The 10443-nt window shown below is 48.7% G+C and overlaps 4 protein-coding genes across 4 annotated transcripts; 2 read left to right on the top strand and 2 right to left on the bottom strand.

Moving 5' to 3' along the window:
- Positions 1-1035: 1035 nt before the first annotated feature.
- Positions 1036-2091, top strand: AB675_4 (uncharacterized protein; the record flags this gene model as incomplete). The annotated part of the gene is made up of 1 exon (XM_018145178.1): positions 1036-2091. The coding sequence occupies one exon, from the start codon at positions 1036-1038 to the stop codon at positions 2089-2091; it is 1056 nt and encodes a 351-aa protein (XP_017994720.1).
- Positions 2092-2443: 352 nt separating this feature from the next.
- On the bottom strand, positions 2444-3918 carry AB675_3 (Para-nitrophenol 4-monooxygenase; the record flags this gene model as incomplete). Its single annotated transcript, XM_018144104.1, has 3 exons — positions 2444-2790; positions 2905-3208; positions 3325-3918. The coding sequence occupies 3 exons, from the start codon at positions 3916-3918 to the stop codon at positions 2444-2446; spliced, it is 1245 nt and encodes a 414-aa protein (XP_017994711.1).
- Positions 3919-4634: 716 nt separating this feature from the next.
- On the bottom strand, positions 4635-6685 carry AB675_2 (uncharacterized protein; the record flags this gene model as incomplete). Its single annotated transcript, XM_018143017.1, has 3 exons — positions 4635-5367; positions 5423-5835; positions 6452-6685. 3 exons carry the CDS (start codon positions 6683-6685, stop codon positions 4635-4637), a joined length of 1380 nt encoding a protein of 459 aa, XP_017994721.1.
- Positions 6686-7444: 759 nt separating this feature from the next.
- Positions 7445-9054, top strand: AB675_1 (putative sterigmatocystin biosynthesis monooxygenase STCB; the record flags this gene model as incomplete). The annotated part of the gene is made up of 2 exons (XM_018141935.1): positions 7445-7537; positions 7591-9054. The coding sequence occupies 2 exons, from the start codon at positions 7445-7447 to the stop codon at positions 9052-9054; spliced, it is 1557 nt and encodes a 518-aa protein (XP_017994732.1).
- Between the last annotated feature and the right edge of the window lie 1389 nt (positions 9055-10443).

The raw sequence follows: 10443 nt of genomic DNA, 5'->3' as shown, positions 1-10443 counted from the left end.
ATATTGAATACGTTCTGCGGACCTTGCAAAAAAGCATCGTAATAAGGCCCCTTGGGGAGACGTGCTTTGTGCGAGTAAATGGCTTCAAGAGCCGTGGGGTTATTTACCGAAATGTGGTTGGCGGCGATGCGCACAAAATCGCCATGTTTGTGGTGAAGCTCCGAGACTCGTTCTGATCGGTTCCCTCGTCGGCTCGCGAGCATCAGCCAGAAAGGTGTCGTTCTTGCCCAGAACGGACCGGGGAATTTGCTCAGAGGGGAGATGAACAATTGGTGGCAGAACCAGTATATCACCTAGTATTTGGCACGCAGGTCAGTGTCAGCTTCTCAGATAGTGCAGATGTATTGTTTCGGAGCATTAATCAGAGCTTACCAGCACACCGATACCTGCGATGATCATGCCTCTCAAATACCAGAGTGGCCACAGCTCAACAAGCCGCGGCAAAGACATCTATATCTTAATGCGCATACTACCAATCATGCGACTAGCCGACACAAAATCTTCGTTGGGCACTTAGGCCCCCTTAAGAGAACAAACTGCGTGTCACTTCAGCGATAGCGACGTTCAGCGAGACGTCGCGGGATGCATAGAGGTCATGCCGGCCGGTTCCCTTGCGTAGATGTGGGGACTCCATCGGCAGTGCTCCGCTTGCGGAGAAGATTACTGCCAACTCACAGGCTCCCACAAATTGCCGGACTCGAGTCGGACTTCCCCAGAGACCGCCCATGGCGATGAGACGGTTTCGGAGCGATATTAGCAGCAGTGAAGTGACACTTCTGGGGACCTGAGACTCGCGCTACTGATGAGGACTCCGAAATCTCTCTCCGTGTCTCTCCGTACAGTTGGGCACGGCTGCGTTCATACGAGCTAGTCTAAATACGGCGACTTCCTCGCGCTGCCATCGTACGGCTTGATGAATTCAACGTTCAGACCTCTTTTTCCACCAGATCTTGTTGCTAAACAACCTGAAGCCGCTTTCCGCACGCGATCACCGAGTCAACTATATCCAGTCGCCTGTCCCGTGCAGTCGAAGCCATGCAGACGGTCAACAACGCGATATACGTTGATCATCAGAATTGCTTAAGCTTGCAAACATGGGATACGCCATATGAGCCAGTCGGAGGTCAAGCACTGGTCGAGGTCGAGTTCTCAGGAGTCAGTCCGGCCGATCTGAAGCACGGTCAGCACTTTGGACTCAATGACAATGTTTGTGGCTACGAACTTTGTGGAAGAATCATCAAAACTGGACCATCTTGTGTGTTCAGCACTGGCGATCTTATCTATGGCTCCAATGCTACCAACAGGCAGAGGCCTCGCTCCCATGGCGCTCATCAGGATTTTGCTATTGCAGAAGAAGACCATATGTGGCATCTGGTCCCCCTCGGAGTGCCCCACGCTCACGCTGCCGTCCTGTCCATTGTTGTAAGGACTGCCGCAGATGTGCTCTTCAACTTGTTTGGACTTCCATTACCAGACTCTGCTAGTTCTGCCACGGCACGTTTAGGGGGTATCCTAGTCTGGGGCGGTGCCAGCTCCGTGGGTATCGCGACGATACAGCTGGCCAAGGCTGTTGGCTTGAGTCCAATCTGGGCGGTTGCGTCAACAAGAAATCACAGCACGCTTCTCGGTCTCGGAGCGGACAAGTGCTTCGATTATAATGATGCCAGTATCGTGGAAGACATCCAGCGGGTAGTGGACTCGGCTGAGCAACCTTTACGATATATCTTTGACACCGTTGTCACCAGAGGTCCTGATTCCTCTACGAGCAGGTGCGAAGCGATATCGTCGACATCCGAGATACAATATGCCAGTGCGCTACCTATTCAAGGCAATCAGAAGTGGAGGATGGCTGCAGCTGCTCGGGGTTTTGACTTTCCTTCTCCTGGTGGCTTCTTGAAGGCTCAACCAGAGAAGGATATTCCTTTGAAAAGGGCGACAGACTGGGTGGCATTGAACTATGGAAAAAGATTCGTGCTTCCAAATATAAGGGTGATTCAAGATTCCTCGGCTGCTCTCGAGGCTATCAAAGCATCTGCAGAAGGCAAGCTCAGCTTTGAGAAGGTAGTCATCCAACATCCGTTGTCGGCATAAATCTTCTACGAACACCTATGCTTTGCGCTGTGGCTCCCCTGTCACAAAGAAGGCTCCTTCACAGATGCGTCTCGCTCAATAGCAAAGTTGTCGCCCCCTTCGGCAGGTTTCTCACACACCTCCTGTTAGGAGCGCCCCGAATAGAACTCACAAGCCTCGAAACGGCCTTACATTGTCCTGAAGTCCATTTCTTGAACGCGCCGGGATGATGAGTGACGACGCTACAAAGCGAATCCTGGACGCGCGGCACCGGTATCCAAGCGAGCGAGATGCTTGAAGTGTACGGATAGTGATCCTGTATGGACATCGATCGTAGTAAGCCAGACTGTGCAGCTTTTAGTCGCTGCCTCGCTTATGCCGCGGCCTTCTTGTTGTAATACATAGTGAAGTCGTGATATAGGGCCATTGGCCACTCGTTCAAGGCGTCCGAGACTACTGAGTCGGTCTCGCTCGCCTTGCACGCTTGAATGAAGGGATCTCTCTTGGCAAGAGTCTCGGGATGACTGTCTATAACCCGCAGGTAATTTTCTCGGCTATACTTGTCCGAGAAATTAGTGAAGATCTCCCGTCTGATCTCGCTGTACTTGTCCAGAATCGTATCATCTGCATTGCCGGACAACACCCCGATGAGGCAATCGCTGACGGCTCCGGCGTCCACAATTCCCGTGGTGAGCCCTAGTCCACCGTAAGGGTTATTCACTGCGACATTAACAATTAGTAAGAATCAAACCAATATCATAGGTATGTAAAACATTAACCTATCAGGCTTGGAATCAGGTAGAGCTGGTCCGGGGTTTGTAGTGTCAAACGTACAGTGCGCCGCATCTCCGGCAAGAAGGAATCGACCAACACGAAGTGAAGGCGCTAGGCGTTGATGTATTCGGTAAGGATTCATTGCCTCTACCGTGTACTGCTCGGGGTCTGGATTGCCAGGTAACAAGGCCTTCAACTTAGGATGAAGACGAGCTTTGTAGTCTTCTAGGGTCAAATCTGGTTGTTCAACGTAAGCTACTCGCCAGAGATCCTTGCCGTTGATTCTAGAACAAAGATGGCCATGTTCTGGGTCGTGTATGAAGTTAGCGTCGTCGTAGTCACCAACATCGAATCGGAATGTCACCTAGCAGCAGTCAGCTAAGTATTGCCCTTAATTGAACCCACAGAAAACATAAAGAGATAGAAGGAGGACCCATTGCGCTCAAGTGAATCGCTCGGGGATTCAGGAGATTGACTTACATTAGTCGCAATTAGTGGCCTGTCCCATGTTATACCAGGGAAGTCGCGTCCGAAGAGGCTTCGGCGAATAGTACTGCGAGCGCCGTCACACCCAACCACGAAATCCGCCTCGTATATTGTATGCGACTTGTCGTGCTCGCCATTTTTCACCCCATGGATGTCGACGTCGAGAATGGCTTTGCCGGACTCTTCTCTTATGCCAGTTACTTCATGGTTGAATTCCACCGTTGCAGTGGCTTCTTTCAGCAGAATTTGGTGCAGAATCGCTGTCAAGTCGCCTACTGGGAGGACTAGTGTCTGATCCTGAGTTCTTTTGGGGTACCTGACATCTAACTTGGCCAGAACTTCACCGTCGCGCTTGCGCCATGATACCCGAGTGGGCGTCTGTCCAGCTGCCCGAAGCTCATCTGCTACGCCTGCTTCATGGAAAACTTTGACAGCGGGTAAGCCGTAAAGAAGAGCTCGCGGGGACTCGTTGGTCGTCGGTGATCGGTCCAGGACTGCCACACTCACGTTTGCCCGAGCAAGCTTCAGGGCTGTGATCAGTCCAACTGGACCTGCACCTACAATAATGACAGAGAATCGTTTTGGCATCGTGTTTTGAACAGATGAGAGAAGGTTCTATAATTTTTATGCCTAAGGACACGGGCTCCTGATCGGGACTTACATTGAATTTAAGTCAGCGTCGGCAGCAATTGATCTCAGTCAAGACTTTGGAGTAATCCGTTTCCGCGATATCCGTTGTCGAACTTGAGTCCATTTCATTGCGCACGGCAACCCCAGAGAACTTTGGCTCCACTAGCCTCAAGTCTCAATGCTATGCTGATTCCGAGATTCCCTAGCTGCAGCTATGTTTCAGTGTTCTGTATCAGCGGGTTCTCTATTATTCCGCCCGGAGACGCCCCGACTTCTCCGTGCCTGCGCGAGCTCATGGTTTCCACAAGGTTGTCCGAGAAAGGAGCAGTTATTGCGTGAAAATATCTCTGAAAATATTTCTGAATATAAATCGATCGCTGACTTTCATGCATAGCACGGTTTCACGCATGAGAGGGACAATTTGAACGCTCGGAACTTGTTGCTACGGCGCAGGCGTCGGTAAGGGACTATGCGAAAGCTTTGGAATCTAAATAGGAACATGAGATCTCGGGATACAGTCCATGCTGGTTTCTCATGGTACTTATGCTTCTTAAAGTAGCTTCAACACCGTATGTCCTTGGTACAGTGATTGTTGGTGTGTATGACAATGGCTCCTCGAAGCTAAAAGTCCTAGTTGTGTCACACGATAAGCATCTCCCTAACAGGAAGAATATCTATGAATGTTCCTCCACTGGTCCGCGGGCTCTGTGAAGATCTTCCACAGGAGCATCCACCTTATAGTTCATCGTTTTGCGGAAATCGGTCAAGAACAGGCTGGCTACGGCCGCCAGTATGCCGAATGGGGCCGTGATTATGTAGACGAGCCTGATCGAGTCGGCGAAGGCTTGTTTGAAAGCCGCGACACCAGCGCCAATGATTGCTGGAGAGGCGCCCGGAATGGTCGCCAAGGTGGACGCTTCTCCCGAGGCTATAGCTGCAATAAAGGCAGGAATGGAAGTCTTCGGTAGCCCAGCCTTTGTAGCTGCCTCGGCCACGTAAGCTGGAAGTTTCTTGCTGAGTCCAGTGGTCAGGGCAGCGTCATAAATGGCGATGAACACCGCTGCTCCAATAGCCCTCACAGATGTGGTGACGCCCGTAGCCGTAGCGATCAGATGAGAAGGAGTGGCCAATTGGACTGCTGTGATAATGAAAATTAATGGCGATGCAGTTCCAATACCTGTGAGTGTGACCATTCCAATTGCAACGGTACCGCTGTCTGGCTGTAGAGTTGCAAGTCCAATCACACCTGCTGCGACTAGCAAGAAACCGGCGCTCAACAACTCGCGGATTGTCCTGAAACGAGTACTAATCCAGCCCCAGACTAAGGCAGAGAGAGCGGCGCCCATGAAATTAGGCTGACCACGGAGTACCACCAGCAACGGATCGCTCTCGTATAGTGTGGCGGTACTGCGAATCTGTCAGATCACCCTGTCCTCGCGTTGGTGAACAGTGGCAGACTTACAGGATCGGGTAGAATACCACCACTGAGAAGAAAAGAACTCCTTCCAGAAACATCAGGAGCAGGCACAAAGCAAAGGATTGTGCCATGGCTCGATTACCACGGAAGAAGTCGTGGTGAAATATGCCCGAGTCAGTCCCTTTCCACTCCCACAAACCAAAGCCGACCAGTAAGACTGCTCCGACAGCTAGAAGAGCGATGACCCGTGCACTACTCCATGGAAATTGATTGCCGCCGAGGACCAGGCCAGTCAACAGGAGTGTCAAGCCAGACGCAAGGAAAGCGCCACCAATAAAGTCAGTGCGCCCTAACTTCTGTGCGAAGCTTAGGTCGCTGTAGCGCGTGTGTCTCTTTGGTGGTCGATAGCCGATGACGATACCGGCGACGGTGACAGCCCAAAGCCCCATTTGTATCCACTGTGCGAAGTCGTGTCAGGTAAAGGCTCCGTGGCTTGTTGCGTAGGAAACGAACACTCGCGATACTTACATAGAACGTCCTCCATCCGTTGAGCCTGCTGGATCGCGTTAGTGCTCCGATAGTGATCGGGGCAACGATGCCGCCGAGGGACCCAGCCACGTTGACTGCTCCTTGGCTTACTGCGTTTCAAGCACATTAGAAATCGCAATGGTATCAAAGGGGAAGGTCTGGGTCGAACATACTCGGTCGCCACCGGCGAGGTAGAATTTCGCTAGGAATGGCAAATCCCAGAGGAGCAGCGGCAAAGCCTACCCCAATCAGGCTTTGTGCCACAATCAGACGATTCAGACTGTTCGAGCCCGGGGCTATACCACAGCCGACGAAAGAGCATAAGCAGGCGACAATTAAAAATTCTTTCCTTGCTTGGAAGGTATCTGAGATCGAAGATATAATTGGACCAAGGACGGCTTGAACAAGTGTCATCGAATTAGTGATCCAAACTTGGTCCTTAGTGTTATGGAGACTGATTCCAATGTATTGTAGCTAGTTCATGCCCATCCAGGTTAGTTTCGCGTAACGGTACAACAGAATTCGCATACAGGGCACGAGACTTACCACTGCTGATGGTCCTTGAAGTGACAGCAATTGCACGAATTGCAGGAGCATCATAGCTGCCAGGGCAATCCAGGTCCTTAGATGCAGCTCAGGTACCTCATCCTCGTCCCAAGCGTTGGACTCGATCTTCTCAATATGGGAGTTCTTCTTCTCAGCCGCAGACGTGACCTTGTCAATGTCGGCCGCTGTTTTGTTAACATCATCGCCGTGTGCAGATTCGCCTGGAGGTGTCATCGTGTCGTGAGCCACTGTATCCATTGGCATACTGGGAAGATACCAAACTTTTTCAAGGCGTAACTTGAGCAGGAGCCTGCGGCAGAGGGAGTCGGCCTAGATCCAGCCAGGGTGCCGCACAGCTTATATGTTGAGATAGGGGTACAACCAGGTGTGTTCCCCCGCAATCCGGAGTCTGGAGGGCGAGCCACACTTCGTTGGGCGCAACTGGACCAAATCAACGACCTTTGCGCGAACCGCAGGGCAGGACCGACCGTGTCGCCGACTCAAATCTGCGTGCCGCAAGATACGGTCACCCCATTCCTGATTTGGCTAACCCACTGCCGCGGCTGATCGACCCCAATAGAGTTCCGGACTCAACCCCGGCAAGACAATGTACCGATCACGGTTAGAGTTGACCAAAGTCTCGGGCGGAATATGGGGAAGTCCGACGAGCTTGTCCGATGGTGACTAGAGCACATAGTAGGCAACCATTACCAATGTGCGACAAACTTATTGAGTCATTGGCAGCGGCTGCATAGCTTCGCAAAATATCACTAGTGTATTTTCTCGAATACGCTGCAGGAGTCTATACAGGCCCAATCATCCCGACTTGCCACCGCAAAACAGCACTCGATCGTTATGCATCATTCCAGAAATCGATCCAAAAGATTAGAAACACAGGTATTAGAAAACAACCATGGCTTACAGGTTTTAAGAGAAAGAGACGTGCAATAATCATACGGACAGCTGCAACAAACAAGTGCAGTGCCCGCCGCAATGCCTTCTCATTCTCAGCTCGAGCTCCAGTTCAAGCCTTTACCGGTAGTCCTAGGCGTAACGCTGCTCATGGTGTCATGCTTGGTCTACCAAGTATGTTCCTGGCACACTATCTTCGTTATGGACTGACTAAATCCGAACTATAGACTGCTCGTGCCTACCTTTTCTCACCGGTTCGCCATGTACCCGGTCCTTTCTGGTCGAAAGTTACCCCGTTCCCTCTGTATATTGCAACATTCAGAACAAGGCGAGCTGCATATGCGCATTCCCTTATCAAGAAGTACGGACCGATCGTCATCATCGCTCCAGACCAAATACACACCACCAACGATGCCGCAATGAAGATCATCTATGATCGAAGTTCGATCAAAAGCTCCTTCTACCATGCTATGGGCTCATATAAGGGTGTGAGGCAGATATTAGGAACCATCGACTACTCGAGCGCTGCAGTGGGGCGTCGAAACCTCCTACAGTGTTTTCAAAGCCAAAATCTAGCTAGTCTCGCGGATGCGATGGAATCACATATTGCGAGCTTCTTGAAATTACTGCATAGCAAGTCGAACCAGGTAGACCCGGTCATCGACGGAGTGCTCTGGTTCAGGCTTTTGACACTCGACACTGTGACCGACATATTATGGGGTCAGGATCACGATCTTCTCGCCGACATGGACATGGACAATACCAAATCAGAGTTGTTGCGCAAGTTGCACCATTTCAGCCAGTATATGGCTTTGGAAGGATTCATACCTTTCTTTGAGGCTTGGACCAGACTCGTGGGAAGCCAAAAATACAAACAGATGCGAGATGATTGCTACAGTCTGGATGGTTTTGCTCGCGACGCTCTCGAGACTTGGAACGACCGGGAGACGAAAGGTCATGAGAAAGACGTCCTGTCTATGCTGTTAACGATGAAATCGAAGCAGGAAGAATCAGAATCAATTGCACGAGAAAACATTCCAGCTTACATAATCGAAATGATGGCTGCTGGCTCTTCGACAACTTCGAACACCGCTGCTATCGCTTGCTGGGTACTCGCTCGCCATCAAGCCGTGCAAACGAAACTACAGCAAGAGCTTTTTACAGCATTTCCCGATCCTGGCCAAATTGATATGAGACAATGCTTGAACCTCAACTACCTCGATAGTGTCATCTTCGAAGTCATGCGGCTATGGCCTATAGTTCCGGGACCCCTTGAACGCCATGTCGGGCAGAGCTTGACCGTAAATGGCATGGCTATTCCAGCGGGAACACTTGCGTCCTGTGCTGCATACGATCAGGGTCGACGAGAGGATATCTTCTCTAACGCTAATACTTTCGACCCATCACGCTGGCTAAAGGCGGATGCCGCAATGAAGAAGAACTGGATTCCCTTCGGTTATGGCTCCCGCAGCTGTCCTGGTCAAAATCTTGGTATGACGGAGTTAAAATATTTTCTTGCAGCAATATTTCGTTATTTCAGCTCGGTGGTACCTCAAGGCAGAGCCGAAGATATACTGGAGTTACGAGATGTCTTCACCGCAAGCATCTGGATAACAAGCGGTATCACAGGGAAGCCTGAAAACAAGTGCTGGTTACAATTCTCGCCAATAGCAGAGAAAGTTATCTCTTGAGTTTAGAGTTATTTTCTAGGGTTCCTACTAACACTAGTCCCCCAAAAGGGGCTCACCAGATCCAATGAAATGAACTCGATTTCAATGGCCGCGCCCATACAACCGCGTGCCAAGCATGGGAAAATCAGGACACGATTTCGTTAGTGACAGACACACGATTTCAATAGGACGCGTGCCTCAACCAGGAGATAAGTGCACATACAATGTGAGATACACATGATTACGGTAACTCAGTGAGTTAATTACTGCTATCTATAATGTGTGGTAATCTGTATTACGTGCACAATCACAGGTTCAAGTTTTAGAGGTGGTACAGGCTATCTAGGCTGCATTATTATTACAGACTCACCAGTTTCATCCTAAAATAGAATAGTGTAGGTAGTATAGTCCCCCATAATACTCTTAATAGAAGTTGTAGACCACTAGTGTGTATTTACTACCTAAGCATATATGCTAAGATGACTAGACTATGAGATAACTAGACTGAAGAGTCAAATTCTTTAACACATCTCTTCCTCTTCCTTTAGCTCTCTCTCTCACTCTTCCTTTCTTCCTCTCTCACACACTCTCTATAGCTCCTCTATCTTATAGCCTGGCCTCTATTATAGTAATAGAACATAGAGATCTAAGAGTGACTTAACCCTCTATAAGATCAATCCTCTTTCATTCTCTATAAACACAGGCTAACTATTAACATAATAATTATATAGTCTTGATATATTCAATATGTTTACTTTTAGTTTAAAATCAGTATATAGATATCTATATCTCTCTAGTCTTATAGTCTAATAGTATAATATATCTATTCTATAATCTTATAAAGGTAATAAGTTAATCTCTATTCTGTATATATTTAAATTCTATAAACTACTTATAGAGTTAAAACACACTCAGATAGTAATATAAGCCCTAGCTTAGACTAGGATTAAGAGCAAGGTTCTAGATTCAAGTCCTTATAAGGCTAACTTCTTTTTACTTTTTAAGCAGACTGAAGCTTGAGTTCAAGTCACATAAGTACTTAGGAGAATCCCTTTTATCCTTCTTATATTTAATCTACTTACTTTTAATTTAAAATCAGCACATAGATGTTCACATCTTACAGGCCTTATAGTCTAATAATATAATATATCTATCTAATGATCTATATAGAGGTCTAGGCCACTATACAAGAGTTATGAATAAGCTAGTACCACAACTAAACTGATATAGTGGCTTGATTAGGACATGGATTATAGGTAAGATTCGAGATTCACTACTATGAAAAATAGCCAAGACTAAAATGTTTATTCTCGATATCATTCTCTATATTTTAAATAGCTCAGTTATTATAAGAGTGTCACGGTTCGAACCCGTGACTGGATCTGCAATTGATCCGAGCCCTGATCTATG

Source organism: Cyphellophora attinorum (assembly GCF_001299255.1).
Source record: "Cyphellophora attinorum strain CBS 131958 chromosome Unknown Contig51, whole genome shotgun sequence".
Classification (NCBI taxonomy): Eukaryota; Fungi; Ascomycota; class Eurotiomycetes; order Chaetothyriales; family Cyphellophoraceae; genus Cyphellophora; species Cyphellophora attinorum.
This window is presented reverse-complemented; position numbering and strand designations above follow the sequence as displayed.